At 36.9% G+C, this 21,907-nt stretch overlaps 1 protein-coding gene across 6 annotated transcripts in view; it reads left to right on the forward strand.

Moving 5' to 3' along the window:
• Positions 1-18,888, forward strand: part of CEP350 (centrosomal protein 350) — a 115,418-nt gene extending 96,530 nt beyond the window's left edge. For all 6 annotated transcript variants that reach the window (XM_070746270.1, XM_070746269.1, XM_070746274.1 and 3 more), the window contains 7 exons: positions 609-745; positions 3,713-3,795; positions 5,276-7,263; positions 9,760-10,152; positions 10,542-10,688; positions 12,538-12,660; positions 14,329-18,888. In XM_070746270.1, the coding sequence (XP_070602371.1) occupies positions 609-745; positions 3,713-3,795; positions 5,276-7,263; positions 9,760-10,152; positions 10,542-10,688; positions 12,538-12,660; positions 14,329-14,487 (3,030 nt within the window). In that variant the 3' untranslated portion in view covers positions 14,488-18,888. The remainder of the gene's footprint in view (positions 1-608; positions 746-3,712; positions 3,796-5,275; positions 7,264-9,759; positions 10,153-10,541; positions 10,689-12,537; positions 12,661-14,328) is intronic.
• Positions 18,889-21,907: the final 3,019 nt, after the last annotated feature.

Consider the following 21,907-nt stretch of genomic DNA (forward strand, 5'->3'; position numbering starts at 1 on the left):
TGTTTTCTTGTTTTCTTTTCCCTCATTTTCTTTGAATTTTTTTTCCTTTTGAGTTTGCTTTGACATTGATAGTAATATAACAATATTGACCAAAAACAAAATAAAGTATCTTAATAGCTTAAATTATATAATAACCATAAGACATTTGTATAGCTTACACACACATGCACACACACACAATTCCAAATTTTAATATTTAATAAGAAACTGTTAAAGTTTGTTGCAGAAAAATCAATTTCCAGAAGAACACACAGATGACTGATTCAGCTGGATTCGATAACTTCTTTATAAATATAATACCAGATGAATTTACAATACCATTAGCCGATTATTTCTTCAAGTAAACACAAGCAGGAGTTAGCTTCACTTCAGCAGAACAGTAGAAAGAACAAAGAGTGCAGAGTGGACTGAGTCACGGCCAGTCTTATAGTTTCAGGTTTGCTTCTCTGCACAGACTCAAAAGTGTTTAGCTCTCATTGGTTCACTAAGTTGCTATGCCATGTTAGCATTGGCTCTCCCAGTTCATGAATATCATAACAAAGACTATTTTAATAAAAATAAGATAATGTTCAGGTCTTCATAATATCTTATTTTTTTTACATCATCAGACTTATGATGAATTCATCAAGAAAACAGAAGAAGAATTGAATCGGGATTTTGAGACAATACCAACAGCTAAACCTGAAATCAAAACTCCATCCTCGGTTACTGAGAAACCAAAGATCAAACCACCACCACTTCATAGGTAAAATAATTGCTTAAAGTTGATACATGATGGCCTTTCTAAATGTACACTTTTAGCAGCCTAGAAAGGATTTATATCTCTTTCAAAGGGAGAAAACTATCTTATATGCATGCATACTTAAGAATCTGAGATGCTGATCAAAGAAATATTTGGATGAATTCATGTTAAAAAGAGACTGACCAAGTAAATTTTGGTATATAATTTCCTATATAAATAAACATATTCCAGAGGAAATAGAGCATTATAAATTAATAGTAGTTTAATTAAATTATTATTTTTGTTGTTAGTAACAACAATACTTATTCATTAATATGCCCTGGACTAGTGATGGTGAACCTATAGCATGGGTGCCACAGGTGGCACTCAGAGCTATATCTGCTGGCACATGAGCTGTTGCCCCATCTCAGCTCCAACGTGCATGTGTGTGCTGGCCAGCTGATTTTTGGCTCACACAGAGGCTCTCGGAGGGGTTCTTTGGCTTCCAGAGAGCCTCCAGGGGGATGGGGGATGTTTTTACCCTCTCAGCTCCAGGGAAGCTTTTGGAGCCTGGAGAGGATGAAACACGAACCTACTGAGCCCACCAGAAGTTGAGAAACAGGCTATTTCTGGCCTCCAGAGGGCCTCTGGTGGGCAGGGAAAGCTATTTTCGCCCTCCCCAGGCATTGAATAATGGGTGTGGGCACTTGCACATGTGCAATAGCATGTGTGCACACTCTTGGCACCCAAGGAAAAAAGGTTCGCCAACTTCCCTAGACTGTAGTATTCAAAATCATGACGTCATGCCCAAAACTCATGCTAAAAAAGAAAAATCTTGACTTATGTTAGACACTAGCATGCAACTACATAAAAGCAATATCTGTATGATGATGTTACCATTTCCTGTCACCATTTCAGTACCACTGCAGAGGCTGCCACCAATTTTTTTATGAGAGTAATGCCAAGTGTTATTGTATGAGAATTGTATGAGAATATAGATTATTATCAGTTAGTTCCTAGTCATCTCATGGTTGGACTATTGTAATGCGCTCTACATGAAGCTATTCTTGAAGGCCATTCAGAGTGCAGCGGTGCAGGCAGTTTGGGGGGGCCCACGAATGGCCCCTATAATACCACTGCTCTGCAAGCTGCTCTGTTTCCAGGTACAGTGATCCCTCGATTTTCGCGATCTCGATCTTCGCGAAACGCTATATCGCGATTTTTCCCACCCGATGACGTCACTCTCTTCCTTCCTTTCTCATCTTTCTTTCTCTCTCTCTTTCTCTATCTTGCTTCTTCCTCTCTCACACTCTCTTCCTCCCTCTCTCATCTCTTTCTTTCCTTCTCTCTCTTTCTCTATCTCTCCCACTCTTGCTGGCGGGCGGGTGGGCGGGCGAGCAGGGGCATCAGCGAGGAGCCGGGGTTTCCCCTTTGCGTGGGCGGCGGGGAAACCCTGATCTTCGTCTGCTCGCTGCTGGGCGGCCGCAGCAGCAGCGAGCAGACGAAGATCGGGGTTTCCCCGCCGCCCACGCAAAGGGGAAAGCCCGATTCGGCTCCTCGCTGCTGCCGCCGAGCAGATCAGCTGCTGGGCGGCCGCAGCAGCAGCGAGCAGACGAAGATCGGGGTTTCCCCGCCGCCCACGCAAAGGGGAAAGCCCGATTCGGCTCCTCGCTGCTGCCGCCGAGCAGATCAGCTGCTGGGCGGCCGCAGCAGCAGCGAGCAGACGAAGATCGGGGTTTCCCCGCCGCCCACGCAAACTTCACCATCTGCGCATGCGCGGCCATGGAAAAAAGGGCGCGCGTGTGCAGATGGTGTTTTTACTTCCGCAACCCTACATCGCGAAAAATCGATTATCGCGAGGGGTCTTGGAACGGAACCCTCGCGATAATCGAGGGATCACTGTACAATTCAATTCAAGTTGGTGATCACCTTTAAAACTCTTCATGGCACAGATCCAGGTTATTTGAGGGACTGTCTAACCCCATTGGGTTTGGCCAGTCCCACTTGTAATGGCATGCTGCGGGTGCTATCAACCCAGTTATATTTGGCTGATGAGGTCCAGGAGAATGGCCTTCTCTGCTGTTGCTCCTGTCCTCTGGAACATCTTGCTCCTCTGATGTGAAGTTAACCCCAGCCCTCCTGTCCTTTGGCATGTAGCACCAAGCAGTGATTTGATTGATTGAGTGACCATTCTGTTGCTATCTTCTTCAGGTGTCCTTGATTTTAATTTGTGGCTTTAATTTATTCAGGTTTTAATGTAGATGTATTTTTGTTTTGTTTTTTAGTCTGTAACAGCTCAGTTACCTTATGGTGATATGGAAGCCCAATAATTTTATAATAACATAAAATAATGCAAAGATTACCGGTACTTATTTGCCCATCAATCCTATGTTGCTGCAAATAACTTGCATAAGTTGGATATGTTTTTCCTTTCCAAACCCAATTTTAGCAATGTGTCAGGTCAATGTGATTTCTCAGGACTACATTCTCATTGACAGATATTTTGCTATTCACTGCCCAGGAATCAGCTGTGGAACTTAAAATTAATCAGTTTTCTGATATGGTAACCAATCAGACTGAGAAAGAACTGTAAACAAAATCCTGTTAGCTCTATTTCACAATGTCATACTTTCCTTTAGTGTGGTGGATATAACTATTATCCCACTCCCTCAAAATTAAATAAAAAGCAAAAGTTTAACAAATGGGAAATTTATGACCTTCTGCTGACATTCTTTGTAATAGGTATGCAACTATGTCTAAAACCTAGAAACCTTGTGGCTACTGAATAGACTTGTGTGTTCTAAAGCAGTGAGATTAGAACCTGATCTCAAATCCTAATTCAGATTGTGTATTGGATGTATTATTTTAAAAAAACATTTCCTCCTTGTTTTATGTGTTTATTTTGTTAATTTTGGTACAGTGTACAATATTTTCAGAATGTTTAAAATATCTGTAAGTACACGTTTGAGTGATCTATTCAAAATATTTTAGGTCTGAAACATCCAAAAGCTGGAAATCACTCACTGATTCTGAACGTTCTAGAGGATCTTTGGAATCTATTGCAGAAGATATTGGTATGCTATCTTGAAAGTTATTTGTTTAATATTAAAATTACATAAGTTATCTTCATACACCTAATGTTAAAATAATTTCAACTAAAAATATGTTTATGTATGTATGTATGCATGTATGTATGACATGTTTTTGCTGGGTTTTTTAAAATTCAGGGATACTAGGATAGCACTATTTCGGCCTTGTTCTGGCCTCATCAGCTAGCCAAACCGTTATTGGGATTTGATCCTGGGGCTTCTGCCTTGGAAGGCAGAGAATTAACCTCTAGGCCACAGGATTTGATCCCTTCAGCTTTGTACCAGGGAGGGGCTATATGTTTTTTTCTCTGTTGGATCACCCTGGTATATTGAAGGAACATCACAGCTCCTTTTTGCCTCTAGGCCCAACCCAGGGCCATTTCAAGGCAGTTAATTTATTCATAGCCAACAAACTATATTCTGTATGTATCACATGTTTCTGCTGATTTTTTAAAATTAAAGGAGACTAGGATAGTGCTATTTCAGCCTTGTTCTGGCCTCATCAGCTAGCCATACCCTTATTGGGATTTGATCCTGGGGCTTCTGCCTTGGAAGGCAGAGAATTAACCTCTAGGCCACAGGATCTGATCCCTTCAGCTTTGTATCAGGGAGGGGCTATCTGTTTTTTTCCTCTGTTGGATATATATATTAAAAACACAAGCAAGTGAATTTAATATATTTTATTGTTATTTTTAATTAACACTTTTTTTAAAAAATGAGAACTTTTTCTCATAGTATTGCAATAAATAAGAATCTATTGAATTGTTTCATATTCAGTATAAATTCTAAAAATGTATTTTATTTTCTATAAGCTATTATGCATATTTTCTAGCAATTTTATTTATAATGCTACTTCAAAAAAAGTTCAAAGAATGCTAGTTCTTCCTACCAGGCACTTTTGGTTTAGAGTGGCTAAAGTAGTAAAGATCTCTTCTGTTACTCTGTTGAGTTTACCGTATGTATGTCTGAACTGGAGTTGATAGCTTTTTAGAAAGAAACAAGATAGGGATTGAGATTCAGAGTAACCCTTAGATAATTTACTTGTGTTCACTACGTGTCTCTCTGCTCACACTTCTTCATTATACAATTCTTTTAATAAACCTTTAAGTTTATTTAAGTTATCAGACAGGAAAGGAAAGAGCAAATATCTCAGAACAATTGCCTTGTTTATTGTCTGAAAAATTTAAAGGGAACATGTATACAATTTTAAAATATTTGGCTATATTTTGGGGTCTGTTAGTTCCTATGCATAGTGGAATCAAAGCACATATTAGGTTTTATTGGTTATAAGTTTGATTGGGATATTGTGCTTAAGTTATACTTTAGCCGGTGGTATGTAAACATTGGAATATTTATGCAATTTGATGGGACAGGTTAATAGTCTCTAGTAAGAATTTCAGGGTTTTCCTATAACACCCGGATTTGTTTTAAGTATGTGTGTTTGATTTTGTTTTATTCTCTTAAGATGTTGTGCCACATTCTGAACAATCTGTGTCGGTACACGCCATGAAATTCACACAAGCAGAAATTCAGGCAGAGAAGCAATCTCATACAGCAGAGGAGCAGTCTCATACAGCATCCACAGTCCTCAAAACCCTAAGAAAATCTAAGGAAGAATCTGACTATTTGGATAGTGTTATCTCAACAGCTATTCTTGAAGCCTTAGGAAACACCAACAAAATTTCTCTCACATCACTGAATAAGTCTGAAGATGCAGTGAGTTATGACTCCCCCGCTACCAGATTTATAGTGCAAGAGACAGCAGAATCAAAGGAATTAGAGCTTAAAATAACTTCCCCAGCTTATGAAATATCTGCTGCCTCAGTTTTTGATTTAAATCAAAACAATTCAGTTCCTTTAAAGACAGATGTCCCTCCAGAGGCTGAGCTGTCAGAAGAGGACCAGTCTGTCTTGGAACGCAAAAGTGTGCAGGAAATCAAGGAGATGCCAAGTGAAAGGTTCAATGATGATGAAAATATTACATCAGTCAAACCCTCTGATGAGCTAGGGAAAGATATACTGAAAGGTGATTCCCTGATTAAAGAACAGATTCCGATTTCCGAAGAGCAATCATATTCTAGTGATTTTGAAGAGCCTTCCTTAGGAGCAGATATATTGAAAAATGGGATATTTCTCACTGAATATCAAAACGATATTATTCAAGAGCCTACATTATCTTTCAGACAAGGTGCAGGAACACAGGGAGGAAACTTTTTGTACACAAAACATTCTAGGAGTGAATCCCCTGTTTTTGGAAGTGATGATGAAATAAGTGAATGTCTCAGTGAAAAATCTTTGTCTGGAGCTGATAGCATTCAGTCAGAAAGATTGTTAGAACTCCAGTCACCAACAGAATTTGTGAAAAATAAAGAATGTGGCGATGTGGAGAAAGAACCATTTGATGATGATGGTTCATCTTGGCCTTCCAGTTTCAAGCCATCATCAGAAAAACAAGAAGATATTTTGCTAGGTTTCAGCATTGGTGACCGAATTCTTGTGAGTAATGTCCAGCCTGGAACACTGAAATTTAAAGGCCAGACAAATTTTGACAAAGGTTTTTGGGCTGGTGTAGAGTTGGATGAACCTGAAGGAAACAATAATGGCTCTTATAATGGTATTCAGTATTTCGATTGTAAAGAAAAACATGGTATTTTTGCACCCCCACAAAAAATCTCTCTTTTTTCAGAAAGTAATGAGGTAGATTCAAATGAAAATTCTTTCTTTACACGTGAACTTGATAATCAACACAAAACCAATCAGGAATGCTTAGACAGTCTTGAAAAAGAAAATAATAAAAGAAATTCAAATGAGAAATCTCCAAGAGAATCATCTGCCTCAAAAGTTTCAACTGAAGCTGGAGATTATGTAAAATTCAATAAACCAAGTGGCTGTTTGGCAATTATTAGTACTGTTGACGAGCTGGATCAAGAAACCGGTGACTTTGACTCTCCCAAATCTTCCAAAAATGATAATGGTATGTTGCCTCCCACCATTTTAAATATCCACAAAGAAGACTCTGCTATTGAAGTAGGAGGGATTTTGGACAGTAGCTTTCCTGAAAAATTGAAGCAGCAGTGTGTTTGGCAAGAGCAAACAGAAAACAGATTTTCTCCCAGTAATCTGGAGATATCTGCAACGCCACTTCTGGATTTGTTGACAAAAGAAAGAAGCCAACTGGAAGCCCAACTTAAAGTCCCATCCCAAGAAAAGGAAGATCCACTAGAAATAGTTGGTTTCTTGGCTGACAGTCTCCTGCAAGGTTTTGTGAAAGACACAGTCAGTCAATTTCAGCAAATCAAAAAGGCAAGGACTGAGAAGATCCATTTTAGCAATCAAGGACTTGGTGCTGTCCAAGAAAAGAACTTAGCAACTAATGAACAGCAGAGGTTTTTAGTTGTATCAGAATTGGATGATGGAGAAGAAGTATCCTCCCCAGATTTGTGTCTCAGACCAGTAAGTATAGTTCATAATTAAGATAAGTAAGACTAGAATAATGCTTCAGTTATGGAATTTGATAGGCTGTGGCTTATTAATAAGCTGTGTCTTAACAACAAATGTTTGTGTTTCACATTTTTGTTTGTTTTTAATCATCTTTGTTTTTATCATGTTTATATAATGGCACCATTCAAATCAAACTCTCCAAGGATCAAGAACATAACAATAGTATAACTAAAATCACAGCAGTACTACAGTAAAATAAAGTAAAATTAAACCAACATTTCACTAGAAATACATCACAAAATAATGGTGTAGTAGATACAATAACAATAGCTGGAACATCCAATACCATCATCTCAGTTTCTATAAATTCTCAAAATTAAAACCCCACACATTTATTTTCAAAATTCTTTGGAAAGTTTATAATGTAGAAACAAGTTTGGTATTGAAAGAAAAGCCATTCCAAAGTGCAGTTCCACTATCAAAAACCACCTGTGAATCTCGTATCCCCTAACTTCATTGAAATTTGGACCAAGCATTTCTTTCAGGATATACAGTATACATTGAAGGGTCAATTACTGTTGAAAAATACAGTCCTGAAGACCTCAGTGCTAAGCCATATAGGACCTGGTTGATGAGGGTAAGCCAACCATGACCTATAACTTTTCAGTGGTCTTTGGTGATAGTATCTTATAGAGTTCCTGACTCTCATCTAGCTAAGTTGTGATGAGTGCATAAGTCAATGTCACAAGATTCTCCTGCTTTTAGGTAAGGCTACTATCAGTCAATAAATCAATTAGAATAGAGCTGGAAGGGAAGACTTCTAGTCCAAACTCCTGCTCCAGCAGTAGACCCTATACCATTTCAGATAGATGGTTGTCCAATCTTGTCTGAAAAACTTCCATTGATGAAGCCTCTACAACGTCTAAAGGCAAACTGTTCCACTTGTTAATTGTCCTCATTGTTAGGAAGTGTATACATAATCCCAGGTTGCTTCTCTCCTTGATTAGTTTCCATCCATTGTTTCTTTTCTATCCTTCAGGTGCTTTGGAAAATAAGTTGACCCCTTTTCTTTGTGATAGCCCTTCAAATACTGGAATACTGCTAACATGTCACCCCTAGTCCTTCTTTTCCCTACACTGCCCATATCCAATTCCTGCAGCTGTTTTTCATACTTTTTTTCTCCAGACCTTTAATCGGCTTAGTTGCTCTTCTTTGCACTTTTTCCAAAGTCTCAACATATTTTTAGTAATGTGGTGATAAAAAACTACAAAATCTGGTCAAAAGTCCTTTGAGCTAGGGGCTCCACCTGCCTATATAACAGTACGCATGAGTATAAGGATCCCAATATTGCAAGTATCTCCTCTCTGGGGTATCAGAACCCCATCAATAGACATTATGGGAGATGACAAAGCATCTCAATGTATAAAATATCAATTCCATTTTGTTTGGGCAGTTATATTTTTTTTGTAAAAGAAACTGATGACAAGAAATTGAACTCAGTTTGAACTCATAACTCATAAATGCCACAAACTGCTTTTAAAGCTAGTGTTTCAGAAATGATTTATTAAAAGGTGAAGAGGAGAATCTTTGATAAAATAAAATAAAAAGATTTCATTGGCTATTTTATAGTTGGTTTGGTTAGAACATTTGGTTTACTTTTTTGTTGGTTTACCCATTAAACTGAAAACTAGATGAACAAGAACTTCAGAGAGGGGCGGCATACAAACAAACAAACAAATAAATAAATAAATAACTGCAATTATTTATTTGTCTTCATATCCTGCCTTTCTTGAAAGAGGAAAATCAGTGTACCTATCATGTTTCCTAAAAATTAAGATCTCCCTGAAAATAAGCCCTCTCCTAAAATAAGCCCTCCTCTGAAAATACCATTTTCTCTGATTAAGATTAAGGAAATCAGGTAAGCCGGCAAGAGAAGCCCCATCTTACTCCACGCACCCAAAAATAATAAGACCTCCCCAAAAATAAGGCCTAGAGCTTATTTTGGGGTTCAAAAAATATAAGACAAGGTCTTATTTTGGGGAAAACATGGTATATTTCTGTCTAGTTATATCCTCACAAGAATACAATGAAGAAAGATAATAAGGAATTTAATATGGGTAGGTGTAATCCTAGTCAATACATTTTGCCATGTTAAGTGTTTTAGTTTTTTCGGTATAGATTTGTATTCTTGAATATTGTTTCTCTGTTAGGGATGCAGTCCATGAGTTACTGCTGTTGTACCATTTCCATTTAATTAACTGGGGCCTCCACATGTGACTTGCTCTATATGATCACCTACCAAGGATATACTTCCATGGGTCCCTTAGTATAAGCCATTAAACTTTCTCTGTATCCCATTTTCTTGCCCCCTAGGGGGAAAAAAAGTCTAACAACTGAAAATATGACTATATATCATTAAAGCATTAATGGATAATATTTATCAAAACCAGGAGCATAATGCAGGGAATACTTAAGGTTCTATGTAATAATCACTTTCTTATTATTTAGGAAAGCCCTGTATTTGGTGCCAGTGGACAGGAAGAACTTGCCAAGAGGTTGGCAGAACTGGAACTTAGCCGGGAAATTCTGAACGAGTTAGGAGATGACCAAGACTGGTTTGATGAGGATTTTGGCTTGAGTTCACATAAGCTCCCTGAAAACCAAGCTGAAGAATCAGCAGTATTGCCTGAGATAGAATTGCCAAAAGTATCCGCAAAGCCATGTGAAGAACCTTTGGCTGCACCATACGTTGCAGAAGAAGTAGAGGAGTTGGTGCATGAAGCAGTTGAGAAACTATGGAAATGCAAAGAGTTGGGACATGATCTTCAGACCCTCAGCAACATGAATGAATTCCCCCAAGATGATGACATTGAAATTGTTAGTAAACGAAGCTACAAAAAGGTATAGCAATTATCTCAGATTATTGTGAAGTGTATAAAAATAGAGGAAATGTACCAACGGAGTCCCCAATCTGTTTTAAAAAAGGGACTGTTATTTTGGATTCTGGAATGCTATATTTGGACTCAGTGGTAGAATGCAATATAAAACAAGGTATGGTGTGTTTGTGAAAGACAGATACAATGAAGTGTAAATAGAGGCATTTTTCAAAAGTGCTAAAAATAGTAAATTTTGGCACCAGAATGTAATAGAAAACAAAATTATATTCCACTTGCTGCATAGCTAATGTTCAGCCAAAATACTTTCATTAATATTTTCATTTAGTTCTTTGAAAAATGATAGAGTATTATAATATACCATGGTGATACAATGTTTCTTTTATTTTTATCAAGCTTGTGTTTGATTTAACAAGAGGGATTTTTGAAGAAATCTTTGCAGAAGATCCAAATTTGAACCAGCCATTATGGATGAAACCCAGCAGAATAATTTCTGGTTATTGTCGACGAGTTAAAGATCCAAGTGATCTTGAAGAAATAAAAGTAGGAATAAGATTAATTGCTTGAACTTTAAATATATGTATAGAAATAAAATGCATTTCATCTAGATAGCAGTTCTCAGATGTTTTGGTCTTAGGACCTAGTTATATTCTTTAAAATGATTGAGGGTCCCAAAGAGCTTTGGTTTACATGGGTTATATTTGTGAATATTAAGGTTTAAAACAAAGAGGTTTTAAAAGCTTTATTTGTCTTCATGGACTCTCTGAAAGGGTGTTGAGCACTCCCAGGAGTCCCCAATCCATGCTGAGAACCACTGACCGAGAACTTAAGGTAGAATATTTAGTCTAGTGGAGTTTTATCATGCATTTTTATCTGGAAAAAAATATATATTTTATTTGAATTTTTTTTAATTTGGGAAAAAATATTTTTATTTGAAAAAAAAATATTACATCATCAGTCATAGCCCAAGATGAGTGTGCATATGATACTATCTCTCATTTCCCACTATAGTTTCTTCTTATTGTATTATTTTCTCTTAAATATTAGTTTGAAACAGGATATGGATGCCTACTTCTATTTCTTAAAACTAAAATAATATTATTTAATTATCAATTTAATTGTCAATATTTAACACTGTTCCGGTTACAAACCCGTACAACATGGCTTACATCTAACATGCAATATATTTTTTAAAAAATATAATGAATTATAACTAGCATATAAAGAATTAAAATCCTTCCACTTCAGCAACTAATAATAGCTATACCTGGATTAATGAGTCAAGGGGTGGGGATAGTTCCCAAAAAAATGCCTGATGCTGCATTTATCTATATATTGGAATGTACAACAGTTGAATCAGTGTCATAATTCATAATGAACTTCATGGATATTTCTAGAATTATCTACCAAGTTGCTTTACTATAGAGTAGAACCACCATAATTTTTGTTGCAAACCATTTGGTCATGACCTGAACCATAGTTCCCTCTAAGCTCAACTCAGAGTTTTCCAAACCTGCCCAGAAGCCGAGAGGGAAAGAGTGAGAGGGAAGGAGAGAGAGAGGAAGAGAGAGAAACAGATAGAAAAAAGAGAGGAAGGAAAAGAGAAAGAAAAAGAATGGGAGTAAGGAAGAGAGAAAATCAAAATCTAGTTTGAAACTAGCTCAACTATTTAAGTGGTATTTTGATATTGATAGAGTTGCCCTATTGTGAGCTCACTCTTATAGACACACAGTACAGTATTTTATTTTGAAATTCTCTGAGGCAAAATAGGGTGGGTTTTTTATTTGTTTGTTTGTTTATTATTTCTGTGCCGCCCAGTCCCGAAGGGACTGCCGCTCAGACACTATACTTTTCCGCGCCCCCCCCCCCCCCCCAAAAAAAATTAGAGGGAACACTGACCTGAACCCACTTTTGGAAATTTGGCACTTATAAAAAATAATGCCGCAGAAGGGGAAATCAGCCGCAAAAAAATGTGATTTTTTTTTTTCATCAAAACCCAATTTGGTCATGGTCAGAGGTTTACCTAACAATATAATGTGTTTTCTGTTGCATAGAAACATAGAAGACTGAAGGCAGAAAAAGACCTCATGATCCATCTAGTCTGCCCTTATACTATTTCCTGTATTTTATCTTAGGATGGATATATGTTTATCCCAGGCATGTTTAAATTCAGTTACTGTGGATTTACCAAACACGTCTGCTGGAAGTTTGTTCCAAGGATCTACTACTCTTTCAGTAAAATAATATTTTCTCATGTTGCTTTTGCATATATGCCATGTCTACGACCTCAGCAGAAATCTTCTCCCTGAAAGCTGCTTGTAGAATTGACGTTGCAACTAGAGAAAATGTATTTAATTAGCATTCATTATTTTTTATTTCTCCTTTACTCAAGGTCTTTATAACAGCTGAAGTTTTAAAGCTCTTAAATTTGACAAAAGAATCAAATAATAAAACAGATTGGCAGAAAATGATGAAATTTGGACGGAAAAAAAAGGATAGAGTGGATCACATATTGGTTAGTAATTGTTTTTTCAATTATGTATTGTAGTCAGGCATAAATAACTGACAACCTGTAAGCTGCATGGTTTGAAAAAATGGGTTTTCAGCCCTCCTAAGCAGAAGGATTGTAGACAGGCAAATGAAATTTGTCTTTTTCTGTGCCTTTGAAGAACCATATTTTCCTTGTGTGTACTCATCCTTATAAACTATGGATAAATGAGCCAGGGTGGCACAGCAGGTAGAGTGCTGTACTGTAGGCCACTAAAGCTGACTGTAGATCTGTAGGTCAGCGGTTCAAATCTCATTAACGGCTCAAGGTTGACTCAACCTTCCATCCTTCCGAGGTGGGTAAAATGAGGACCCGGATTGTGGGGGCATTATGTTGGCTCTGTCAAAAAGTGCTATTGCTAAGATGAGTCTAAGGAGAAGGGTGGCATAAAAATCGAATAAATAAATAAAAATCAAATAAATAAATGTTAACTAAAATTAGGCATTTCCAAATTTAGATTTTAAAGCAGAATAAGGATTTTTATTATTGTTGTTATTTAGAAGTGTATACAAGCCACTTCAATCAGAGTCAACTCACTGTACGGTAGGTAGGTTGTTTGATTGTTCAATGAATTTATAGATACAGAAATATGCTTGTGACATAAGAGATACGTTGTTTGATAACCTAAGAATATGCATACCTCTGGAAAAAATGGTGCCTTCTTGTTGATTGAAAGCCGAAATTGATTTTCAGAAGAAACAACAAGAAATATGATTCTTGTTTATAACACAAAAATTGAGTGAATGATTGCAAATTATTTATAAATGGCAAAAAGAAATGGAGCAAAAAGATGAGGCATGCTTGTTGGGAAATGTTTATTACAGATGGGAAAATTGATGGAGAAGTTCAGAATATGCAATTGCTGGTAGAAAGGTATTTTGTCTATTGTAAAGAATAAATATCAGTGGGAAAGTGTACTTCTAACCACTTTGTAAAGTGAAAATAAGAGTTGACTAAATTAAAAAAGCAAAGGTATGTTTAATTTCTTAGGAATTGGGTATTTAAGTATGCATGATAAATCAACATACCCGTATAAGGTTAAGAAGATATAGCTGTTCAGAAAATGTAGACTGAAAACAAAAATGAGTGATCTGGAGTAAATGTACATTGAGAATGAAAATCAAATTGCAAAATAAATGCAGTATATGAAAGAAAAATTAATGAGTTGAGAGGAAGGAGAAAATAATTGCTGCCATAACCTTAATGGATTTGGAACCATTTAATAATGCTGGCATTGTTGCAAAGCATGAACAGGCTTGAAGTTACTAACACTTCAGAAGTAACATGAGTAATTTCAGTGGAATTTGAGTCATACCAAAGCCTGGCTTACTGGAATGGCCAGAGTTAATGATAAGTGATATTGATTGATGATTGATTGATTGATTGATTGATTGATTGAAAGTTAGTGTTGACTCTTAGTGACTTCTTAAGTGTGATATCGTCCTATTTTTAATTTTTGTTTTAATTGTAATATATCTAGAAATATTTTGTTTTCTTTCCTGTGAGTCGTTGAAAATCTGTGACTTTTTTATAATGATGATTAGATGGATTTACAATAATAATTTTTATTATATATGTTTACAGAGTAGTATATTAATAGTGGTGACTTTTCTCCCTCCCCTTTCTAATTCTAAGATTCAAGAATTGCATGAAGAAGAGGCTCAGTGGGTGAACTATGATGAAGATGAGCTGTATGTGAAGATGCAGCTAGCAGATGGGATTTTTGAGGCCTTAATTAGAGAGACTATTGATCTCCTCAATCAGATCGTTGCAAAACGGAAATTGCTTGTCTAACATCAAACCATATTTTGTTTCAAAATTGATTGGCTGAGAAGTCATACAACGTCTCCTCTTCCTGTATTGCCTTTGGATCTCCTACACTGGATTTGTTCCAAAAAAGGCTTCCCCCTTCCTCAAAATGTTTTTGCCAATTCAGTATGTACAATAATACTTGGCATTTGTTCTTTCAATATTGGCAGTTTGAAAATGGTTGGGATGGAGCACCAAAAACCCAACAATGGAAACTCAAGTTACTAGTATACATTCTTCATTTTAATAACTGCTCTACTTTGTTTTATGTGTAATTTATAACTCTGTTTTCTGTCTTAACAATGTATGTCAGTTCAACCAAGTGTCTGTTCCTCCCTCTAATGTAATTTTAATCTTTTTGTCTCGTTATGGATTTTCTGTCGTTGGATTAATGCATGAGGATCTGAGGAGTTACACTCCTTTTTTTTCAACTTAATTTTTATTTCCATTTCTTAAATGGTTAATCTGGGATATTGTTTCTGATTTTCCACTATATTTGTTTTTTCCTCAGTGAACCACCAGCTGCTCCTAAGTAAATGGTACTCAGGATTCTCTCAGGATTTTAATATGTGAGAGATAGGAAAAAATGCTTACATAATATGGGCCATTGATCCCTTTGATTCCTCCCTTGCTTATCACCTTACTGTAATGTACTGGTGAAACCATTACTTGAATAGCTAGGGTTAGGAGTGTATGTACCAAAGAGAGTGATACTCAGTGCTTGACTCTGGACCTGATTTTTTTATGCTTGTGACATTTGTTATAACTTATTTTATAACTCCTAAAAATCATTGTCAGGTGCTCTACGAATGCACTGTTAAAGGATTTAAAACATCAGAATATCTATACACTAGGAATGCATCTGTCTCATAAAAATGAGGTGTCATACTATTGGCTAAAAATGCATCAGAGACAAGAGTCTTCAAAGATTCAAATGCATGGGGTTTTTTTCCCCACTGTGAGGTAGAAACGGATTGTGAAGAGGTACATGCTACATCAAACTAATGTACTTGGAAAGGGAAATAGGATGTCAAAAAGCCTTTTGCCAAGATTTCCATGACTGTTAGAGTGGGCCACGAGCAAACCCAGTGTGGCTCATACTGCCTCCATTCCTCCTCCCGCCACCCCCAAAGTTTTCTCCAGGGAACACAAAATAATCTAGGGTTGACTACTGATGCCTTAATTTGAAATCTTGATTACTTGAGGAAACATTGAATCAGAGTAGATTCAAAATCTGTTAATCTATCCCAGCAGAGACAGCATTCCAAAGCATAGGAGGAGGCATTCCAAAGACTGTGCGCCTATATATGCCCTTTTTTCTTTCATCTTTAGTTTCTTGGGCTTCCAGTCAGTATATGTTTGAAGTACTCTCTTGTGGATCTCGTTTGAAACTTTTTTTGACTTGTTTGCTGTTTGCACAGTAACACACAACCAAGATAGCTCATTTTAACCAGAAAATATATATTAAAAAAGGTGTTGGCATACAATCAGAAATGCTCAAAGGTGGGTTGACAGAATCACATTTGTAAACTTGGGGTGATTAATTATACCTAAATGGGCTAAACAGAACAAAAGACAGAATAACTAGCACATAGACTCTAGCATGTAAATGCCAACTTTAAACAAATCTGGTGGAGCAAGCTGCTATGAGTTAAGTATTTTTCATACTGAACCTCAGAACGTTTTTAATGCATATTTAATACCTAAGCAAAGTTACAATTTTTTCCTTCTGTTTTGAAATAAATGAGGCCATTTTCTAACAGTTTTAGGTTTTGACATTTTGGGGTTATCCATATCTTTTGCCTACCTACATAGCTAAAATGTGAGAATCAAGGGAATATCCAAGGAAAGATGATTGGGGAAGTCACCAACTTAAACTTATAGCTATATATATATATCAAACAGAATATTGACATGTCCAAGGTGATGAAAGCAATAGAATAGTGTATGCAGTGTATTGCTTAACTCAGATTTCTTGGTTTAATCAGTCGTGGTGCAAAAGTTGCACTGCAACCAATCTAAAGGAATGGGGCCAAAATATGGTATGGATTTAAACTGTGGCTGTTTTAGCATTTTTTGCAAGGCAGCAATTACTTGAGCATGAATCCAGGAATATTCTAGCGACAATTTTGGCTGTGAAAGAACCCTCACCAGATCCATATATACCAGAAAGAGCAATCCATTCAGGCCTTATATGGCATTTTTTCTTCTGTCCCACAACTGTATGTGGCATAATTCTGTGAATTCACTTTATCCTTAAAGGTTAAATATACTTTTGACTGCTTCACTACTGATATCATACATCCAACTAAGTTTCAGCTAAATTGACCTAACGGCTGAACTGCATGTTACCAAAGCTTCCAAATTTCTAGTATGGTATCTGGCTGGTATGGTGTAGGCCCTTAAGGGCTGTTAACACTGGGGTTCTTGAGAAGGAAATTCCCTTTTGGCTCAAGTGTAATTATCTAATCACACCTTGCAATTGAATAGATTGGGTGAAGAAGGTGTCTGCAAATTGAGAAATGTGAGTTAAGAGAGTGAAAGAGTGTATAGCTACTTGCCTTAAATAGCTGTTCTGGGCAACCTTCTTTTGCTCGTTGCACTGACATATTAAGGATGTATTCTTCCCCAAATCTTCTTTCTGCTGCCTCCATCCAAATGACCCCAAATATTGATGCCTCTATGTTTTTTCCCTGATAGGAGTTATACTGAGGTTCTCTATTATAAAAAAGGGCTGTAGACTTGTGCTCAAATGCCTGTTGATTTCAGTGATTATGGTTACCAGATTCAATTTATGCACCATCTCACAGAAACAACCTACTTTTATAGTTTTCTACCATGCTTAATTATTCCTGCAAGTGAGATTGGAGGGCCATGTAGCTACTCTAGAAAAACACACCTAAAAACATTTTTAGAGATTGACCATAATACCTCTAGCTCACTTTGAGAAATCCTGTGTGTGTGTATAAACCTGCAATATATGCTGTTGTCACTCACAAATTCATGAATTCACATACCTGAGTGTCATTTCACATTTTTGTTTTTTTTTATTTGCATGCAAATACAGGCATGATCATTGTGTATTCTAAATGTGAAAGTGAATTTTAACACAGTGCTCAGTGAATCCTTTAAAGGTTGTCCTTTTTCCATCAGAGTTCAGAATGGATTTAAGAAGCATAGAGAAGTTTAATTATGACAAAGAATCACAAATTGTCTTGTAGAGTATATCCTGAATATATTAAATTATATTATACTCAGCCATCAGAATTCACTTTTTAGAGAAAAACACTATCAATAATATATAAAATAGGGCAGCTAGAAAATAAGGACTGTTAGTCTCTTTATTCTGTATTAAAATGAATTTTAATTCTTTAAACATTACAATGATTTTTTTGAGGAAAATTGCATACCTGGAAACGTATGCAAACATAAAGAGCAACAATATTTCCAAATCTGTTCCTGACCTATAGATTTAAGATAAAATTCTATTAAAGATCAGTTGTAATACAAAATGATCACCAAAAGGACTATTTTATGTGCTGTTGTATAATCACCATTTACTTCAAAGGGAGGCTTGAATAGGACAGATGTTCCAGGGATTGTAACCTGTCCCCTTTTCAGTGCTCCAGTATTTCAGAAAATTTAACAGCAAGGTTTTATGGCCTGTTTGGCAAGCGGGAGGAGGACAAATGGATGATCTTCAAAAACAAAAACAAAACGTGGCCTTAGCATTTTTTGCAATACTTGAATAAAAGTGTGTATTCACTAAAGAAATACCATAGCACAGCATTCAGAGACCTTTGAAGTCACTGCACACAGTAAAGCCTTTTTTTTTCAAGCAAGTTTGTTATTTAATCAGAATTGATTGACTTCTGTTCCAGCAGCAAAAACAGTTGTGACAGTTGTAAAGTAATTCTTTGTAAATTGTACATTGTCAATATAAACAAGCAAAACTCATCTGAATTAATTTAAATTCTCATGGATAAAGAGTAAAAACTATACATTAATAACATTGCAGTAAATAAACATTTTGGGCGAGCCTTTGCTGTACATTTGCAGAGTTGTCTTGGAGAAGCTATTCTTCCTTGCACACTGTGCTGTGCAAATATTGTTCCTGCCTATGTGTTTATGTAAGTAACTTATAGGCTTCCAGGCCAATTTCAGCCAATGTACACACTTCTTTGTGTAGTACGGCTTGGTAGAATACAGGGTTTTGAGGTTCATGTAATTTTGAAATGTAAAATAAAGCAGTATAGTCTCTTTACACCAATGTAAATACCTTTGTTATTTTGACATGTACTTTAAGAGAATAAAATCTGTAAATAAAGTGATTTATAAATTATCAAATAGTTTATCAGTTGTTAAAATAAAGTACATTTGTTCATATGCTGTTTGTTCTGAGTAAATCTTGTTCTGCTTTGGGCCTACCGGACTGGAACAAAGAAGCCTCCATGAGCAAAGGATTCAATTCAAACATTTTTATATAGTTAAAGATGCTTTGTACAGACAGAAGCAGATTTTTCAGTTCATGCTGGCAATGGCCCCGCTCAACTATTATCAAGAGATAACAAACTGCGGGCTCCTTGAGACCCTTACAGATCTCCAGGTTTCTTTTTCCCCTCATTCATCGGCATCTCTGCATGACTCTTAAAGGAGCCACAGTAGTTTCTCAGCCCGGCACTTCTGGAACTCCAGATGTGAGTCCTCCACCATGACAAACAATGAAACTCCACGTCTCTTTACCCAGAACTTCTCTCTTATATACAGACTGGGTGTGGACTGGTCAACTGTTTCCTAGAGCTATAACTCTAGAACTTTTCCCATAAAGCTGTTCCTGTCTGCTGGTTCCCAACGTGGGGGCCCTGCCCCACCATGGGGCAATTTCATTTTAATTTGGGGCAATTGGAACCTTGTTTAAACCTAATTAATAGCCTTTTAGGCTTCTTCCGCGTGAGTAGTTCACTTTTTGAATAATAAAAAGTATATTTGTGGTGGGGAGGTCTCAGGATTTTAGAGATGCTTAGGTGGGGCATGGCCAAAAATGGTTGGGAACCACTGTTCTAAACCTTCTGACCTGGGCATCTATTAGGGGCTCCTGATCTTCAATGTCCTCCTCTGACTCAGACATTACCATCATTGGGGTTTCTACAGTCTCTGGAGGTTCCTCAGGTTCCAACTCTCCCGCACTCTCACTATCTGACTCAGTGTCATGAACGCTGGCCTAGGGTACCAACACAGACCCGGTTCATCCTCCTCAGAATCTGTGAGTCACTGCCCCAGTCGAGGACCACTCACAACAAATCTAGCTCTCAATTCCCTTCAAAAATATTCACCGGGGACAAGGTTGTTTTCTTGATCAAGTCAGTGTCTAATTAATCCAGTATTGTGTTTCTAAAATCAAACAAATGCCTCTGAGCATTCCAACATGAAAATATTTGATTTCAGCCCTCAATACATTCTCCTATGTGCGAAAGATGTGTTTACTAATATTAGCAAGGATTATTCTCAGTTGCCACTTGAGGTTCCTTAAGTGTAGAAAAGAAACACAATAATAGCACCAAGCCAGAGGTCCCCGAGCCGTGGACCAGCATGAGCTGTGTCATGCTAGAAACCGGGCCACGCAAACAAGTGATATTCTTAGTCAATATTCTGAGTCTTCTTTACTAATCATGGCTTACACTAATAAATAGAGAAATGTTGCTAAAACAAACTTGTTTGTTATAAGAAGCAGCAGACAGTATATAAAATGAGAAAAGTTCCCTGAAGATGGGCTCCATCATAAGCCTGAAAGCTCGGAAGGCAAAACCTCTGGTCTTGGTGACAGGACACAGATTGGATCCTGCAATATTCTCCTGGGACACAGTCACACATTCCATTCATGAGATAATACAGTCTGAAATTCAGAGGATGTAGGCAACCTTCTTCTCTTAACTCAAGTTTCATGAGGTTAATTCTTGGCCTTTTGTTAGAATTTGTCTATGCCAGTTATTTAGCAATCTGACATTGAACCACATTGTTGTGCATGCTTCCATCAGCCATGTTAAAAGCTCTTTAGGCTGAGCCATTATAGATACAGTATTATCAGCAAATAACTTCATATGCTTATTTATGCACCAAATTTTATTATTTTTTATGTGTATATATATATATATATATACATATATAGACACACACACACACACACACACACTAATGACTGCATCTCAAACAATTCATCTGTTAAACTACTGAAGTTTGCAGATGATACAACAGTGATCGGACTTATTCGAGACAATGATGAATCCGCATACAGACGGGAAGTTGAACAACTATCCTTGTGGTGTGACCAGAACAATCTAGAACTGAACACACTCAAAACCGTAGAAATGGTGGTAGACTTTAAGAGAAACCCTTCCACCCTTCCACCTCTCACACTGCTAGACAACACAGTATCAACAGTAGAGACCTTCAAATTTCTAGGTTCTATCATATCTCAAGACCTAAAATGGTCACCTAACATCAAAAACATCATCAAAAAAGCACAACAAAGAATGTTCTTTCTGCGCCAGCTCAGGAAGCTCAAACTGCCCAGGGAGCTGCTGATACAGTTCTACAGAGGAATCATTGAGTCTGTCATCTGCACCTCTATGACTGTCTGGTTTGATGCTGCAACCCAACAGGACCGACACAGACTTCAGAGGATAATCAGAACTGCAGACAAAACAATTGCTGCCAACCTGCCTTCCATTGAGGACCTGTATACTGCACGAGTCAAAAAGAGGGCGGGGAAAATATTTACTGATCCCTCGCATCCTGGACACAAATTGTTTCAACTCCTACCCTCAAAACGTCGCTACAGAGCACTGCACACCAAGACAACTAGACACAAGAAGTTTTTTCCGAACGCCATCACTCTACTAAACAAATAATTCCCTCAACACTGTCAGACTTTCTACTAAATCTGCACTTCTATTCTACTAGTTTTTCTCATCATTCCTATCACCCATTTCCTCCCATGTTGACTGTATGACTGTAACTTGTTGCTTATATCCTAAGATTTTTTATTAATATTGCTTCTTCATTACTTATCTGACCCCTATGACAATCATTAAGTATTGTACCACATGATTCTTGACAAATGTATATTTTATTTTATGTACGCTGAGAGCATATGCACCAAGACAAATTCCTTGTGTGTCCAATCACACTTGGCCAATAAAAATTCTATTCTATTCTATTCTATTCTATTCTATAAATTTGTACCTCTGTAACTCTGGTTTGGCAGTTTAAAATGCAGACAGAAGTAGCTGATTATGAGTTATGGTAAATGAAACTGATGAGAAGTATCCTGAAAATCAGATATTAAAAGACAATCATTGAATTTGCTACTTCATACTTTATTTCTGAGGTTTCCAAGGAAACTACC

This window comes from Erythrolamprus reginae, chromosome 3 (genome assembly GCF_031021105.1).
Source record: "Erythrolamprus reginae isolate rEryReg1 chromosome 3, rEryReg1.hap1, whole genome shotgun sequence".
Classification (NCBI taxonomy): Eukaryota; Metazoa; Chordata; class Lepidosauria; order Squamata; family Dipsadidae; genus Erythrolamprus; species Erythrolamprus reginae.